We start from the raw sequence: 19,100 nt of genomic DNA, 5'->3' as shown, positions 1-19,100 counted from the left end.
GAACTTTCGGGATAGCATTTGAAATGTAAATAAAGAAAATAATAATAAAAATAATAAAAACCAAATCTTTTTTTTGTCATTATTGTAGCTCTTCTAAGAATGCTTAGATTACTCCAGTGTATTTGATGTCTTCAAAATTTCCTTTCTACTCTTACATAATATTACATGTTTCTAGTTTTCTGTACATGCATTTGATGATTGATACAAACTACTCACTTAGATGACTGAGGCATCATATGCTGTTTCCATAAAAAGTTTGTTGATATTTTCTAAATGTATTGAAATTCCAGCAAACTCTCACAGAAGTGTGGTAGTATATATACATGTACCCACTGAGTTCTTGTAAAGTACACACATGTGCATTAGAGCAAACTAACAGTGGATCATCTGGTAAGAAAGATTCAGGTTCTCCTTGCATAGCCTACCTGCAGCACATTTATTGGTAAAATCTGTGTACTATATAGCTTGAAAAAATTCTGTAGGAATCAAGACCCTTTTTATCTTTAACAATTTTTAAATGAATTTAAATTTTTACTTTGATTTCATACTGTACCAAATCTCACATCAAGAAAACATGGTTGGCCAGTTTCACAGAGAGCAAGTAGTAGATACATTTCCATGTAATGACCCCATTTTTACTCAGTCAGTCTTCCCTCTACACTGATGCTGAAAGTCTACGTGTAAACTATGTGTGTTGTCTTTTACACTGCAGTGTCCTCTCACATGGCAGAGCAGGTGGGAAGGCCCTGAGGATCCCCTCCAGTACCTTCGAGGCCTCGTAGCCAGAACCCTTGCGATTCAGGTGAGAATGGGCTATTTAGCTGCTGAGCATGTGGCATGTAGATTTACCTGTAGAAATATCCTTAGTACTGAGAAGGATGGCGCCTTTCATCTTTATGTCATTTCAGATGTCTATTTCACACTCTTTAAAATGTCTGTCCACAGTTTGTTTTGTTTTTTGTTTTATAAACATTGATAATGTGGAGAAAACTCTACAGTTGTCCAGCTGGATTGTACAGATAGTGACTTAGGCAGCAACAGAAGCCCTGTCAGGGCTGGGATCCCACGGCTTTAAGGAGTGTTCCTCCTGTGGGAAACACTGCCTATTTTCCAGCTGATGGCTTTTTCCCACAGATAACCAGGTAGGTACTCTAGAAGAATAAACTGAGTTAAGGGGTAGCAGTGAACAGGAGCGCCTTGTTTAATTGCTCAAGTGGGACAAGTTAGTGGTGCATGCAGGACCCTGTGCACGCTTTTGCATTCTTGTGACTTCTTTTGCAGCTTGAATCTGCTTTACCAAATACCTGTCCTTTTTTTGTTTTGTTGTTACATTGTCTTGTGGTATGGCCCTCAACTACCACAAATCCTCCTGCTTCAGCCTCTCCTAGCAGCAGACATCTGTCTTTATTAATGTCTGCAGTATAGTAACTCAATCTGCATTTTAATATAGCATTCTTGATGAAGCTTTGGTAGTCTCCATAACAACTCATTTATCTAACTCTCTCGTCACTTCCACTACACATGCACACTCTCCTCGACAGCAGTCACAGCCACTGCACAGAGAAACCCAGACCATGAGTTATAGGTACTTGAAAATGCCTGCCCTTTCCTTTCACCTACAGACATGTTTGTCTGAGACTATTCTGGCCAGTTTTCATGCTAATCTAGAAGTTGATTTGTGGCTGTAGACTTACCCTGTACCTGTGTGGCCCATTCCCCAGCTTTCCTCTCTAAAGATCCCTCCAAGCTGTGTGGGACGGTGTGCATCTTCTGATGCTGTCTTTTCATTTTTTTTTCTTAACTTCCCTTCCTACAGAAGGGATTTCTCTATGGGATTGGGACCCATCTGAATTTTTGCTTGGTATCTCTTATAACCAACCCTTCATTGTGCTTCAAGAAAACATACTAGAATGAAAACAACATTTGATTGACAGGGAAAAGCACGCAGCGACACTGACTGACTCACTCCATCTGTTCTGGAGGTTGTTGGACATGATCTGTGGATAAGTGGTTAAAGAGTGGGATGGAGAGAGGGTGGGAGAGAGGGAAAAGATGGGAGGAAGGAAGGGATAGAGAGAGAGAGAAGGAGGCATCTACAGTGTCTTTAGAAGAGTGGGAGTGCTCACAGGTCTGTGCTTTCGTTGCTGACTGGGGTAACGACTCTGACTATGTACTTAGTGTTACTGACTTTATTTATTTCTTACAAGAACAGAGCTTTTTGTTGCTTCAAAAAGTGTTCAAATAACCTTAATTGTCCTCTGCTGATGTGATATTTTGTTAATTCAAAAATTAATCTTTGAAAATAATTCTACATGAACAATTATAAATTTGAGCATAATTACTTATTTTCCAACTGATGGCTTTTTCCCACAGCTAACCAGGTAGGTACCCTAGGAAAATAAACCAAGTTAAGGGGTAAAAGTGAACAGGGGCACCCTGTTTAGTAGCATGATTCTTCATCCACAGTGTTGGATACTAGGCATTAAATTATATTGCCTCTATATGATCATCTTTTAAACTGTATAAGAATCCCTGACTCAAGATAAAAACTTTTGCACTTAATCATGCTATCTTTCCAACCAACAAACTCTTCTCACTGCCACTACTTGGGTTTTTGTTTTGTTTTGTTGTTTTTATATCTTTTAAATATTTTTTTACTAACTTGATAGTTTCTTCACTCGTAAGTATACAAACTTGCATGTATCCCTGAAGTGACCTTTACTGTCTAGGATTTCAGTTATTTTTGTGGTTGTCTTCTGTGTTTCATTTCCAGAGCAGCTTGTGATGGTAAGAAAACAACACAGCCCCTGGTTGAATAAAGGAACATAGACCCGGGTGGGCAGGCAGGACCAGAGTTTATCTGTAGGAATCACTGACAGTGGAAGCTTGCAGCTTCTTATAAAAATGTGTTGTTTTACAAATGTTTTGGACAGAATACAAACGGTTTTAGCAAAGACCTAGCCATAGTCTCAGATCCCAGGGTTTTACATTTGGAGCACAACATGAGGGCAAAGTCAGTGGCTACTGAGGGTTTCACATAGAGGGTTGGTTCATTGTGGTATGATGTGTACAACTCATGTAATCATGATGAGAGACAGGATGGTGTTTATTTGTTCAAAAATATTAACAGCTGCTGAATGCCAGGGCCCATGTGAAGTACTGGTGAAATATGATTAATAAATAGTAAATATGAGGCTTCTGCCTCATAAAAATATATATTTCTTATAAATATTCATTTAGTAATTAACATTCATTACTGTTTTCCTGGTGCCAAAAATTGTAAGATTGCTTAAAGTAGACCACATCCTATGTGTAAGCTTGAGTGAGAGAACGGAGCATGAGTGTTGAGAACAGAGCTGTGGGAGGAGTCAATAAGGCACACAAACAAACCATCAGGGGTTCAGAGCTTGGACTGGCAAGGAGGAGACACATCTCCTCCACAGAAACAGGCCAGCATCAAGAGATAAACATTATAGCTTTAGGAACTTAGATAGATTCTTTGAGTCTAAAGCTTCACTGGAGAGAAGAAAGGGCTAAGTCATGAGACCATGTTAAAAGTTATCTTTGATTTTTTTTTTTTTTTAGGGAAAACAATACTTGTTATAAGAAACACTATGTTGTATTTTACAGGGATTGGTTGCCTAAATTTAAGGTCTCTGTGTTAGTTGTCATTCCCTGCATAGAGAAGCTTTTTTAATGAGAATTGTGAGATGTATTGTTGTATGTAAATGATAATAAGTCATTAGGAATCAATTTAATATGTCCATTTAGCAAAGAGATAGGCATGTATCCATTTATTATTGGGGCCCATGGCCTGTCTCTCTACAGGTTCTGGGCCCCAATAATGGTACCAGGCATGGGTTTCATCTTCTGAGAAAGACTTTTAAGTTCAAGCAGAAAGTATTTGGTTACTACCGTGATATGCATACCATTACAACAGTCTTGCCAGGCTAGTCATCATTATAGCTTTCAGCGTTCACAACCAGGTAAGACTAATCATTACTTTTCTTGTCACATGGTGTACATAGTGTGTTCTTACACTGTGAAAGCCAGCCAGTTAGGATGGAGCTTTCAGATTTGTAACAGCTTGATTTCTTCATATCTTATGTCCTTAGTATATGGTGCATTCATCAATGGGGTCTAACCATCAAGTCTGTAGAGCAACTATGAGTATTGGTAATAACTTACAATGCTTGGTGATCTGTGAGGCCTCACTAGCCAACAACTCCAAAAGAGGTAACCATTCCCAGCACTGGGCAGTTGTTGTTGTTGTTGTTGTTGTTGTTAGCCTGAGGTATCTAGTAGGGACATTGTTGCCCCTTTATAGGATAACTCCTTTATATCTTATGAAGCTCTATAGTACTAGGCATGCTTCCATGTATCATTTTTGAAAGGTTTTTACTCTTCAGGTTTTTAGTGTTAATTACCCCTCCCATATTGCCTTCACTGCCCTTTCCTCGTACTGGCTATACCAGTTTGACCCATCAATTTCTGTTGTTCTGTTGTAACACAGCCTTCTGTCTCACACCCCTTGAAAGTACATCCTTATGGCCATGTACTAACTTCTGACCTCTGTGTGTATTCCACATATATCACATAGCTGAAGGGTTAACACTTACATCCACAGATGAGAGAAAACATGCAACATTTGTTTGTCTATGTCTAGGTCACCTCATTCAAAATGATTGCTGCTAATGTTTGTCTGTCTAGGTCTGGCTTACCTAACTCACAGAATGATTGTTTCCAACTCCATCCATTTATCTGAAATTTCATAATTGTATTTCCCTAATGGCTGAATAATATTGCACTATGTAAATGCGCATTCGCTATCCATGCATCAGGTGATTTGGGACATATAGGGTGTTTGTGATCATGCACCCATGATCATCCTTAGAGTAGACTATGGAGTCCTTTAGGTATATGCCCAAAAGTGGGAAAGCTGAGTCTCCTGCTATCTACACTCATTTCCACAGTGGCACACCAGCTTGTATGCTCACTAACAGTAAGTGTTCCCATTGCCACATACCCATGGCAGCATTTTTAATCCTTTGCTTGATCTTAGCCATTCTAACTGGTGTTAAGATGAAATCTCAAAGTTGTCTTAATTTACATTTCTGTAATGGCTGAGGATGTTGAACATTTTTTTTTTTTTTTTTTTTTTTTTTTTTTTTTTTTGGTTTTTTCGAGACAGGGTTTCTCTGTGTAGCCCTGGCTGTCCTGGACCTCACGTTGTAGACCAGGCTGGCCTCGAACTCAGAAATCCGCCTGCCTCTGCCTCCCGAGTGCTGGGATTAAAGGTGTGCGCCACCATGCCAGGCCGGATGTTGAACATTTTTAAAGGATTCTCAGCTATTTATACTTTATCTTTTGAGAATTTCATTTAATTCCATGCCCTGTGTTTAATTGAGTTGCTCATTGTTCTATGTTTAGTTTTTTGAGTTCACTGTATATTCTAGACAATGACCCTCTGCCTGGTATATTCTGCCTCCTCCTTCAAATGATGGTGCCACTTACTTTATGGAACTTTTTTGTTTCATGAGGTCTCACTTCTTTTTGGTCTCAATGCCTAGTCTTTGTGATCTGTTCAGAAAAATCCTGTGCTTTCCTCTCTGTCATATTTAGGGATTCTGGTTTTATCTTAAGGTCCTTGATCCATTTGGAGCAGAGTGATTTCATTCTTCTATGTGCATCAGTAGGTCCCTAGGTTACATGTGATGTCTGGAGAATACCTAGTGGGGAGCAGGCTGGGATCTGGAGAGTCCCAAAGGGAGGGAGCAAGACTGATGAGGTGGCCATCCCTGACAAGCAGAGGCTTAGGGGAGCAGTCAGGTGTTTACCAGGGTTGCCAGGCCATGTGCACTGGCTAGAAAGTCCCTGTGGGGCTTGGCCATGTGCCTTTAATTTTGTTAATAATTGTGTAATCTGCTTCCATTGCTTTAATGTCTCATTTTGATATGTAAAAGAGGTGTAGAGAATTTCTCCAGAATTTGACAAAAATAAAGAGGTGTAGTGTATATAACCTGTATGAAATGGTACTTGGTTGTGTTAAACCTATTCATATTCATGAGGAAACAGCTTTATGATTCAATTCTATATAGAGAATTCAAAAAATAGAACTTTGGTAAGATAGTACTTTTAATGTAATTTTCTACTTTTTATCTGTGTCAATTATTTGGTATCTCATCTCCCCTATCTTGCAAGCATTTGTCATAGAGTAAATGCTTTTAATAGAATGGGTATAGTTTGAATTCATAAACTATTTTATAGCTAGCATCATTATGGCAGTGTTTATTACTCTAGTTGATGGTTAGACCTAGGAGAACCTAAAAATGAGCAATGATTTATACTCTGAAAGTTATGAAGAGTCACGTGAATAAAGTGTAATAAAGTATTTTTCCATAAAGGCATATAAACAAATATCAATATCCAGTTGTGTTGAATAATCTGAAGTAACTTCACTTCTATCCACGACAGCTGGGAGGGGCACAAAATCTCGTTCTAAAAACTATCTGTGGTTTTGAATAAAGTGAGGTCAGAAGGCTCTTGTTTTGTTTTTTTGGAATTTTCTTACAAGAATTCAGATTATCCAATTCATGTCCCAGTAATTGGACCATGTTCCTACATTATAGTATTTTGAAATCTTTCCATATCACTTTGGAAACTCGTTTCATTTATGGTATAGTAAGAAACTGTATTTGACCCTCTCCAGGATTTACTGTGGTCTAACCCAGGAGTTGTCCTGACTGCTATTCTGAGGTTGTATGCATGTGTGATGTTTAAGAAATTGCCTGGCCCATTTGTCATGCCAACCTGTTAGCTCTTCACTTCCTAGCTTCATAACTATTTTTGTTGTACATGATTTAAATAATCAGAGATGTAAAGATTCATGGTCATAGATAAGACTACAGTTATTAGGTCTTATCGGAAACCCATCTGTCAGTGGCTATAGCCAGAGCCACGCATGAAGGAGAGTCTTTGACTAAGAAGTTCTTGCATGTGATTCTTCTCATTGCAGTTTTGTTGTGACCCCAGGGTATCTGTATACATTTCTTATTAAAAAAATTGGTGCCTATTTCTTTATTTTAGTGGTCATAAATCAGTGTAAGTATAATTTAAATGTGGAAAAAAGGCAATTCTTACCTCACTATAAGATTTGCTAATCAGTTATTACAACCATTAAAAGAAGCTTTGTTGCATAATCCTTATCTACCAGCACCCTTATATTAATCTAGCTTTAAGCTAAGTAGACTAGCAAGTTTTTATTTTTTCCATGGACTAACAACATTTTTACCAAAGAAACTTTTCCTCCTTGACTAATTATCTTAATCTAAACTTAATGAAGTTAAAATCTGATTGGTAGCTACTCTTTAGTTTTTAATTAATTTGAGCATATATAAATCCACTTCTGACAACAACCCTTTTGGGTATTAGAATTTAAAATTGATTTTAAAGTATTAATATAGTAATAGTATAATTGTAAATAATTATATTAAATGATCCATTAAAAGAAAATTTTTTGGCTGTTGAGCTAATAATGCAATCAAATGTTCTACCACTGAACTATACCTCCTCTGTTCTGTAATCATGAAAGACAAACAGATGAGACTGCAGACAGCATTATTGTAAAGCATAATATCAGAAAGGGAGATTACAATTGTTTATAAGAACCTTGTTTTAAATATTATTTAAAAAATCAACACATGTATACTACAGGCTATGTAGACATCTTTATCATAAGACTTTTTATAGTCAAGTACATTGAGACTAGTACGCAGATGTGGGTACTGAAGAGTCTGGGTTTAATGAAAATAATGCTTTCATCCTGGTTGAGCTGCAGAGGTATGAAATAGGCTGTTATAGAACACCAAGATTATTGCTTTCTGTTAATGTAGCACTAATGATTTTCTTAGACTGTGTATAAATCATGTAGAACAAATTACTGAGGAAGTACCATCTTTGAGCAGTTATTAGCTGATATTCCTGTGGTCTAGCTCTGTGCACCAGCTGAAGTGATAGATTGCTTCAGAGAGCACAAGAAAGCGACCTTTTAGCATTAGGACCTCTAGAAATCTTAGCAGAAGAAATCACCAAGATGCTTGGGTTTATTTCTTGGCTTTAACAGCTGCAGTGTAACCTGAGGCAAGACCTTTAATGTAATTGTGTCTTGAAGGGCAGGTCTCACTTGCCTGTGGTGGTGCACAGACAGTTGGTTAATGTAAGTGTGCAGTTGCTATTGCACAAGACTGTTGATGCATTTGTTCCAAGTGACAATTTTTGAGTTTTTATCAAACATACTGTATGTTGACATGTGTGACTGCAGCGGAACTGCCCTATAAGTAGCAGGGGGGCAGAGACTGCTTTACAGCCTTTTGGAGAGACTCATTTCTTCTTGGCCATTGTACAGTGTGTTGCTGAGAGGAGAGGGTCCTCAGAACTCAGGATTTGCAACTGCGTATCCAGTTTTCATGAGCAAGCATCACTATTTGCTGGTGAGGGATCAACCCCAACTGCCATACACATCCTGAACTGTCCCATTTTAAGCTTCATTTTTGAACAGATTTGTACAATGAAAAGATACAAGGAGGCTTACTTATGGTGGGTAGATTACTACATCAAGCTTTTGCAAGGCAGAGTGAAAGTCTTACTTTTTTCTAGACACTATTTCAAAGCAATTGGAAAATGACTATATAGCAGTCTGGTTGAGAATGGCTTGTGTATAACTGTACATCTTTTTTTGCTTTCCCTTCTTCCTCTAGAATTGGGTAGAGAAAGCTGAAAAGCAAGTTCTTCTCGCTGATACACTTGACCTATCTGAGCTTTTCCATCCGGACACATTCCTTAATGCTCTTCGCCAGGAAACTGCAAGGTAGTCAGAATGAATACTTTTTCCCCCTCTGGGTAATTATGTTCTGTTTACTCACCTCTAATCACATTGTCTTGATTGTCAAGATTAAATTTATTTTTGAAACCTATATAGGTTTATTTTCCCCCCTAACAACTAGCCTTTAACAACAGTTAACTTTTACTTTTGATATCATTGCTTTATTAAAATTTGAAAAAATTTAATTCCTAAGTTTGGTCAGTTTTTTAATCCAGATTTGTACTATCCAAAATAGTAGCCACTGGTCTATTTCTACATAAGCTTTGTAGACTAAAGGATTTGCTTCTTAGGCATATTAGTCAAGCTCACAGTGTTCGAAAACCACAGGTGGCTGAAGATTACCAACCTAAACTACCTGAAAACACTTTACACAATCTTTTAGGAGGCTGCTCTGGATAACTCTTTTGGTAAACAGAGCTGATATTTATGGTCAAGCTGGTCTTTGTGCCAGGTTCAGATTACTGAATGTATATCGACACTGTTTGTAAACAAGGCAGAACATAAGGATGTCTGAAATATTTGAACTTTACTCAGAACATTTTTTGTTCATTCAATAAAAACTTCCTGAATATCTTTTATATGCTAAAATTTGAGGGCTATAATCAAAATGTAGGGTGTAAACTATCAAAGACTCTCCACCTATGAAACTTGTAATCTCAAAGGAAGACTGACATTTAAGCAACTAATGTTAAAAACCTTAGGTATTATACTTAAATTGGTAGCTTATATTTGTACATTGTAAATATTTGTATTTAAAATAAGTCATTGAATATATATATATATATATATATATATATATATATATATATATATATATATATATATATATTGCTAGTTTACTACTTAAGGACATTCTTTTATGGGGTTGGATCTGGCAATCTCTAGATTGCCGCCTGGACTTTATGCCCACTGAGTAAATATTCTATTGCTAGACCTGCATGTGTGCAACAGAGAGTTATTTATCATGACATTTGCTGCTCGCTTTTACAGGGCAACAGGCTGCTCTGTGGATAGTCTTAAATTTGTAGCATCCTGGAAAGGCCGACTTCAAGAAGCAAAGCTGCAAATTAAGGTACTAAGTTGGGGTATTTAAATTTAAAATGCATTACTGAGGTGAAATGTACATTTCTATCTCATAGCCACTTATGCTTATAATGTAAGATCAGGAGAGCTCAACCATAAAGCCAATTATGAAAGATTAATATGAAAGACCTTACAATAAGATATATGCGATCTAATATAAAACTTTAAGTATATTTTTAAGTAAAATCCAGTATGTGTTATTTTAAATGTATTTTTAAATAGTGACCACATACACAATGGAAGTGCTCAAGAGTTCCTCTACCTAGGTCAGGTCCATTCATAGGTCAGTGTTGACCTCACTCTCTTGTCGTAATTAGGGTTTCATTGATGGGAAGAGACACCATGACCAAAGCAAGGCAATTCTTACAAATTTAATTGGGGCTATCTTATAGTTTCAGAGCAGGAAGCATGACAATGTCCAGGTAGACATGGTACTGGAGAATAAACAGAGTTCTACATCTTGATCCGAGGGTAGCCAAGAAGAGACTGCCTTCCTCAGATAGCCAGGAGGAGGGTCTGGTTCCACACTGAGTGGAACTTGAGCACTAGGAAACCTCAAAGACCACCCCCTCAGTGACTGATTTCCTCTAACAAGACCACACCTCCTATTAGTACCACTCCCCAAGAGCCAAGCATTCAAACACATGAGTCTATAGAGCCAAACTTATTCAAACCTCTACACTCACTGGCCCCAGAGACTGCTGGCTGTGCCCTAAAGCACTTCAGTCCTCCTCTGTGTAACACCTCTTGCTGTTGAAGACATTCTTTACTACATGGTATCAGTATAGCATTGTGAAAAGTCTCATTACCAATAACAGGCCAAAGAAAGTAACAAGCTGAGCCTAAGTTCAGGCACTGGAGAAGAAATCAACTCCTGATGGGAGCAGCTTTAGTATCATCCTTACTAGGCAGTGGCAACTGAGATGGTAGGCTACTGATATACAGAAAGACTGGTGGAAGGTAATAAATAATATCCCATATCCAACACAGTCCCATTCCTGCAGAGAAACAAGTACACAACATTGTCAACTACAAACTGCATCCAAGAACGTCTCAATCAAAGAGTAGAATAGTACACACACACATTTACTTAGCATGCACACACACATATACATACATACATACATACATACATACATACATGAAGTAAGTTTATGGTTTGGCATCCTCTGACCCAGGTTGGATATGCTGATGAAATTGATTCTGAAGACAAAGCTTGAGTTCTAGAAATAAAAATACAGAAGAATATGTTTACTAGGATTTCCAAAGAGAAAAAATAATAAAAGATTTAAGAGAACACTCCTGATTCTTCTCTACCTAGTGTGCTCTTAGGTTTTTGCTAATTTAGCTAGTACAGTTTTACGTGGAGAGTTAATAAAGCTCCAATTCCAAACAATTTTCTTCATTTTTTTTCCTGACAATTTTTTATTTTTATAGTTTTGCATTTAAATTGTGATTCATTTGACTTTCAGGTATAAAGTTTAAGACAAGGGTTTTTTTTTTTATTTTATTTTGTTTTGTTTTTATTTTTGCATTTTGGGTTTTTTTCCCCTAATGATGTAGAACTGAAGCAGCAAAGAATATGAAAGATATCCTTCACTTGAAAGTCTAATTTTTTCATTGACTTTTTGTATCCTTAAGCCTTACATTATACAACTTATGTCTACTTCAGTGTAATACAAACTTAATTCCATTCATATAGAAATATTTCTACACAGCCTATTCCTGCTCCTCTGTACAATATATACACAGAACTATATGTACATGTTGTAAAATCAGCAATGTATTTATACTTATTACTATATAGAAAAGCATGTAAATATCCACACAGACTGTTACATCAACTTTTGGTTTACCACTCTAGACCTCTCATTTCTTTTTAATTCCTTTAGGCTATGACTGGTATCATTTTCTCCCTACTTTCCCATCACCTTTTCTTCTTTTATTTTGGCTTTGGTGCTGTGAACTGAACCCAGGACCTTCTTATTCTTCCATATTAAGAAGTGCTGTACCTCTGAACTACATCCCCAGCCCAAGTGTATTAGTCAGGGTTCTCTAGAGTCACAGAACTTGTGGGATATATCTATATATGAAAGGAATTTATTGTAATTACTTACAGTCTACAGTCCACCAATGGGTAGCTGTGAATGGGAAGTCCAAAAATCTATTAGTTGCTCAGTCCCACGAGGCTAGTTGTTTCAGCTGTTTTCTATATAAGCTGGAATCCTGAAGATGTAGGTTCCAACAGATGTGCTGGCCAGTAAGTGCAAGCAGGCAGAGTGAGTCTTCCTTCTTCTAGGGTCCTTATATAGGCCTCCAGCAGAAGGTGTGGCCCAAATTAAAGGTGTGTACCACCATACCTGGATCTGGAACTTGCTTTGTCCCAGGCTGACCTTGAACTCAGAGATCTGCTTGCTTCAGTCTCCTTGAGATTAAAGGCATGTACTACCTACCTTGCCAGGGCCTAAACTTTTAATGGCCACTATACCTCAAGATCTCCATGTCAAGATACGGGTCAGAAGCCTGTGTCTACCAGCCTCAAGATCTGGATCACAGGCATACCCTCCATTTCTGGATTATAGTTCTTTCCAGATATAGTCAAGTTGACAACCAGGAATAGCCATCACACCATGCATTGTATTCCAATATAGCATTGGGGTTTTGTTATATAGATTTAATTCTAAAGTTATAGAGCTGACAAAACAATTATAGTCATAGCTATATAAACTTTGTTTGGAGAAAAATGTGTATCCTTTTGTAATTACCTATGTACCTTTCTTTATTCATATTCTTCCTCTGTTATGTATTATGTGTGAAAACTATCTAATGTCATTGAATTTTGATATGAAATGCTTTCTTTTAAGACAAATTTGCTAAAAACAAATTTTGATTTGCTGATCTGGGGGGAAAATAAAATAATGTGAACCTCATTAGCAGAAATAAACAAAAGAAGAGAATAGAAATACCTTAAAGTCAATGCTGAAATAGTTTGTGCAGTAGGACATTCAGCAGTAACCTTTTGTATTCAGGTTGGAGGCAAAATAAATTATATGATTGCTAATTTCATATAAACAGTAAAACAATCCCCTAAGTGTGTACAGACATGTAAGTCACATTTGGGTGCTCCCTAGTATACTCAATAAAATTTTTCAAGATTTCATTTCCTTTATATATAAATGAGATAATAGAATAGATTCACTTATCTAGAAAGTATTGTAAAGTCCTCTGGTAAGAATTATCCAAGTAATTTCTGCTTAAACTTCTGATTTGTCTCACTTCAGTGGGTTGTTTATATCATTTGTATATGCCCAGATATCACTGGCTGAAACTTACTAAACGTTTTCTATGTATCCAACAGTGTCACACATAATTTACTCCATGTCAGGTTAGCCCTTTTTCAGATAGCCTGTGGCCCTGTGTCATGGACATCCTGTAGTTTTAGATCTGTAGGACCAGCCTTTTAAGGGCTCCAGGAGTTCATTGATAGGCTAGATGTTGGGGCGGGCCAATTCAGAGCCCTGGATCTGGTAAGCCCACTGACTCTCTTGATCTCACATCCTCAGGGCTGGCTTACCAGCAACCCCTGCAAACAGGGCCAGCTATACTCTACTACCAAGAGGAGTTCAGAGCCTGCTCTCTAGAGTGCTGTAGCAGGTGAGGGGCAGGGCCAGAACTCCTCCTCTCATGACCCCAGGGCCAGCCCTCCCACCTCCTGTAGCTGACAAATGGTGAGGGTGGTGGCAGGAGAACATCTTTCCCTTGCTATGCCACAGCAAAACAGACAAGAGGCAGGGCTGGCTCACTCACAAACTCCATATTGAGGGCCAGCTCTACTACGCTGCCCAGGAGAGGTACAGGACTTGCTCTTCTAGGTGCTGCAGTAGGTAAAGGGCAGGACCAGATCTCTAGTCTGTTCTAGATATCTAGGGTGGATGGGGGCAGCATATCTTCAAGCATCTCCCTATTTTTTTCCTTGTCATCAAACAACAGATAAGTGGTGGGACCAGCTCTCCCAAGCTCACACTCACAGGGCCTGCTCGCCCATGCCTCCTACATCAGGGTCGGCTCTACTGTGCTGCCCAGGCAAGATGCAAGACCTATTCTTACAAGGGGAGATTTTATTGTTAACACTCTATTTCTTGGTTTATAATAATCTTCACAGTAGTTATTTCAGATAGGTATTCTTCCCATGTTTTAAAGAGGAGGAAACTGAGCTATAACTCATTAATAAAATAAAAAAAAGTTAAAAGATATATAGGAACCACATGGTCATTCTCTGATTAGGCTTCTTTCTCCCACTTTCTGCAAAAGAATTAATTTGTTTATTGTTTTTATATTTCCAATTGTCCTGACATTTGTGAATTTTTCATAGAATGTTAGCTTAAAAAAACATAAGAACTGTCTAAAGAAAGTTCACAGTGAACAAGTTCATATTTCGTGTGTTCTCCAAATAAACGGCTCTAGTCTGTTTTCACAGCATTTGGGGCACTGAGCGTTTGATCCTAGCCTCCAACGTTGTATGGCTGGTGCTTCAGAATTTAGTTTATATTGTAACATTCCCTTCCTTTCTGTGCAGATCAGTGGCCTGTTACTGGAAGGGTGCAGTTTTGATGGCAATCGCCTTTCAGAGAACCAGCACGATTCTCCTAGTGTGTCATCAGTTCTTCCTTGCTACATGGGCTGGACTCCACAAGTAAGCCTTTGGATACACAGCTTCCAATCTCATTGGTTCACTCTTGGAGTTTACTTTTATGCAGGATATCATGGCTTGTGTGGTTTTATTTTGCTTTCCCATTTTACCTGCACTTTAACAAATTTGTAGTCAAAGTATTTTATTTTTGAAGAGGTAAAGATTTATTAAGATAAAATTCACAGACCACATGAAGCTCAAGAAGAAGGAAGACCAAAGTGTAGGTGTGTCAGTCCTTCCTAGGGTAACAAAATACTCATGGGATCAAATATGGAAACAAAGTGTGGAGCAGAGACTGAAGGACAGGCCATCAAGAGACTGCCTCACCTATGGCTCCATCCCATACACACTCACCAAACACAGACACTATTGTGAATGCCAAGAAGTGCTTGCTGACAGGAGTCTGATATAGCTGCCTCCTGAGAGGGTCTGCCAGAGCCTGACACATCCAGAGGCAGATGCTCACAGCCAATCATTGGACTGAGCACAGGGTTCCCAATGGGGTTTCCAATGGAGGAGTTAGAGAAATAACTAATGGTTCTAAAGGGGTTTGTAACCCCATAGGAAGAACAATAATAAGAACCAACCAGACCCCCGCCCCCAGAGCACCCAGGGACTAAACCACCAAACAGGAGTACATATGGAGGGTCTCGTGGCTCCAGCTGCATATATAGCAGAGGATGGCCCTGTTAGGCATCAGTGGGAGGAGAGACCCTTGGTCTTGTGAAGGCTAGATGCCTCACTGTAGGAGAATTCAATGGCAGGGAGTAGGGAGTGGGTGGATAGGTGGAGAAACACCCTCATAGAAGCAGGGGAGGGATGATGGGATACGGGGGTTTCAACACAGGGGAGTGGGGGACCTAGAAAGGGGACAACAATTGAAATGTTAAACAAAGAAAATATCTAATAAAAAAATTTTAAAAAGACACTAAATTCTTGTCAATTTTCGAGTAACAGGAAGAAATGTGTACAAACTATTATACAGCTGCTTAAGCATTATAAAATGTGTACAAACTATTATACAACCGCTTAAGCATTATAAAATGTGTACAGAATAGTTTTAAAATATCCAGAGGACAAAGTTCATGCTTACTGTTGTTTCTGTGAAACTGAAGATATATTAAAATACAAATTAACATCTGCTAACAGATTTTGAAAAGCCCTCCTGATCAGTCTCCCTGCCCCCAGCAGTGGCTAGAACTTTCCATTCAAATATGAAGTTACTTTATTTCTTGGCTCTGAAGTTTTCAGTGAGCTCCTGAAAAATCCTGAGTCCCAACATCATCCTCTGTAGCAAAGGAGTAAGGGAAGGGAAGAGGTAGTGGACACAGCAGTGACCTTTGAGATGTCCTGCCATTGGCATATTACTCACTATTGCTAGTACGTGTGTGCTTTTAACTCACTTTGCCTAAAGCACCAAAATTACATTACATCAGCAGATAGATTAGAAAAGCAGGAAAGCCCTGTAGTGTGCTTGCTCACACAAAACAGAATGCATGAATGATAGCTGGGCCAAAGTAGTGTCACATTTTAGACTTAAGATTCAGTACTGAGATTAGCCAACAGACTAGTTTCTGTTTATTGTAACTGTAATGCAGTCACGATATATAGGTTTTAATTATTTAATTTTATATGCATAATATTTTATGTGCTATCATGAACTATTTGCAATCTTCATATATCTCATTTTGTTAAATGAGCAGTATATTTGTTAATAGTTTTCATAAAATTTTAATTTTATACAAATACCTTAGCCTAGCTAGTCTAATTCTTTGGCCTAATAAACTTTATTTAAGAGGGAACTGGATCATCAGTATTTAATGCAGTTACACAGCACACATAAGGAACCATAGGCATTTTGGTGTTGGCCAGATCATTGTCTCTGCCTATGCCTGGATCATTTAAGCTCAGGGACTGAGAGCAAGGCCATTCAGCTTTCCCAAAAGTCAAGAGCCTAAGTCCTCCAGCTTGCTCTGAAAAGCAGCAGCTCTGGGAGAGCACCAGAGACATGCCCAGAGTGAAACACAAAGGGAGATGATAGCACTTTATTTGATCCATCCCTTCTAAATTGAAGTTTACGGCAGTAATAAATGAGAAATTGAAGTTCTTTGTAGGCTTATTCCTACTTAGAAATGTATTTTTATGTTTAAAGAAATTTACAGGTAAAATTATATGTTTAATTTTCAAAATATTCTAGTATTTTGGGCTAAAGGAAAGTTTTAGAGTGTGTGTGTGTGTGTGTGTGTGTGTCTACATCTGTATGTGTGAGAGACAGACAGACAGACAGACAGGGAGTGAGGGAAGGAGGAGGTGGAGAGCACAAACAGTTGGGCACATTGTGGAAGTCAGAAGATAGCCACCCGAGTTCTTCTTCACCTTTGAAGTTGGTCTTTGTTGTTATGCTCTACTGCACACACTAGCTAGACGGCCCGTGAGCTTTCCTGTCTCAGCCTCTCATCTCCCTAAGAACACTGGGACTAGAGTTGTCTGTACTATGTGTCTGGCTTCCATGTAATTATTAGGGACTTGAACTCAGGTCCTCATGCTTGCCAGTGAGCCATTTTCCCAGTTCTTAGGCAAGTTTTTAAAGGAGCCATGATTGGGTATTTGTGGACTGCTGTGGGATGTAGGAACTTATCATAGTAATCTTTAGTTGAAATGTCTAGTATCTAATACAGCATAAGAATTGGAAGGTGTGAATTTGTTGCTGTATTTTTAGACTATTCTTTTCTTTTGAACAGGGTTCATATGGTCCATATTCACCTGACGAGTGCATCTCTTTGCCTGTTTATACAAGTGCTGAGAGGGAGCGTGTGGTGACCAACATTGATGTTCCCTGTGGTGGTAACCAGGACCAGTGGATCCAGTGTGGGGCAGCACTGTTTCTTAAAAATCAGTAGATCTGAGGCAATCCAGGAGGACTTAGCAAAGAAACAATTACTGCAACACTCCACACAGAGCATGAAGTCGGTCTGCATTAGGAACGTTAGTTCAGTATATCTGCTGTGAGTTGTTCTTGTTGATGGTCTCCTTGCATTTCTATTTAGTAATGTGTGACACCAGTACTGTGTACCTTAAAGAAGTTAATGTTACAGTGGGGTATTTGGTGGTAGGTATTAAATATTTTTATGAAGTTTACTTTTCAGTAGTTTAAATATTTACAATTTAAAGTTCTATATTTAAATATATTTTGGTTTCAAATAATTGCATATAAAGTTATTGTATTCTCCTACAGTTTTAAATATGTGTACACACTGCTTTTAAGCATTGAACAAAAGTATAATGAATGAATCACCTTAACAATTAAACATGATGTCATCTCTTTGAGTACATTAAATGATATAATACATAGTATCCTAACAGTAAAGAGGAAGAATATAGATAATCTAGATAATGAAACATAAATTCTGGTCATAGGATTTAGAGTCACCTTTTTCTATGAGCTTTGGAACTTGTATTTGAGCTCTGCAAGACTCCCTGAAATCCACGAATGCAGTGGTGTTGCCACTGAGTGATACCTTAGGAGCCTGGATTACATCCAGCTGTCTGTCCATGGGAACAGACAGCTCCTGAGGGTTGAGATGTGTGCTGCTGTCAGGCATGTGCAATAGCCACTCTCAGCTACTGTGTGTGCCTGCACTTGTGCCGGTGCTATCGGATGTTTGTTGTTTTGTTTTGCACTTCCCCCAGTATCAGGAATTTAATTCAGGGTCCAGTACAAGGTAGGCAAGTACTCTACGACTGAGATACATCCCCACACTTGGCATTTATCATCAAAGAGAAGTTGCATACTTAGAGGAGAAATAACAGCTGAAATAAAAGGAAAAAGAGACTATAAATTAAGAATCTCATATTAATATTCAAAAAACTAGAGATAATAGCCCAGAAACCAGAGCACGGAGTAAAGACATGAAGCAGCGTCAAGCAGTAAACAGTGGCATCCCACACACCTGAGTCTTTGCCGTCTGTTTCTAAGAAACAGGGAAATAACGACTAAAGGCTTAAATGAATGTGTAATTTTGAAATTTCTGGGAAATAGGAAAAGTTCAAAAAATGACCCATTTTCTTTGTGTTATTTGTATCCACTTAGTTGTGACAGAGACGATAGTCATAGCCCACACTGTGATTTGAACAGGTCAGGCTTGGTAAGTGTTACAGCTCTAAAGGGAAAGGTGACAGGAGCCAAGGAAACCACAAAGTTCCAGCTCACCACAGACCTCAAGCAAGACATTTGTTGGTAGAGAAAATCCCAGGAGGACGGCTGCCTTTGATCATCTGAGAAGCAGCAGAGAATTGAGCAGAAGACAGGGTTTATATGGGGTCTCTTGGAGGTGTAGGGGTGTTCCAGGCTAGAGATTGGTGGGATTTCATTTCTTGAGCTTGGACTTTCTACTCTGTAGGGTCAGGACAGTGTTCTGTGGGTAGAAGTCCTCTGGGGAGGTGCCT

General features: G+C 38.5%; 1 protein-coding gene across 3 annotated transcripts in view; it reads left to right on the top strand.

Moving 5' to 3' along the window:
• The window catches only part of Dync2h1 (dynein cytoplasmic 2 heavy chain 1), a 229,073-nt gene extending 210,422 nt beyond the window's left edge, over window positions 1–18,651 (top strand). For 2 of the 3 annotated variants that reach the window (XM_029543408.1, XM_021206253.2), the window contains exons 86-90: window positions 713–802; window positions 8,757–8,866; window positions 9,872–9,953; window positions 14,541–14,657; window positions 17,396–17,980. In XM_029543408.1, the coding sequence (XP_029399268.1) occupies window positions 713–802; window positions 8,757–8,866; window positions 9,872–9,953; window positions 14,541–14,657; window positions 17,396–17,554 (558 nt within the window). In that variant the 3' untranslated portion in view covers window positions 17,555–17,980. Of the gene's footprint in view, window positions 1–712; window positions 803–8,756; window positions 8,867–9,871; window positions 9,954–14,540; window positions 14,658–17,395 lie in introns of all 3 variants that reach the window. The other variant, XM_021206255.2, reaches the window with a different exon arrangement.
• Window positions 18,652–19,100: the final 449 nt, after the last annotated feature.

The sequence above is a fragment of the Mus pahari genome, chromosome 10, assembly GCF_900095145.1.
Source record: "Mus pahari chromosome 10, PAHARI_EIJ_v1.1, whole genome shotgun sequence".
NCBI lineage: Eukaryota > Metazoa > Chordata > Mammalia > Rodentia > Muridae > Mus > Mus pahari.
This window is presented reverse-complemented; position numbering and strand designations above follow the sequence as displayed.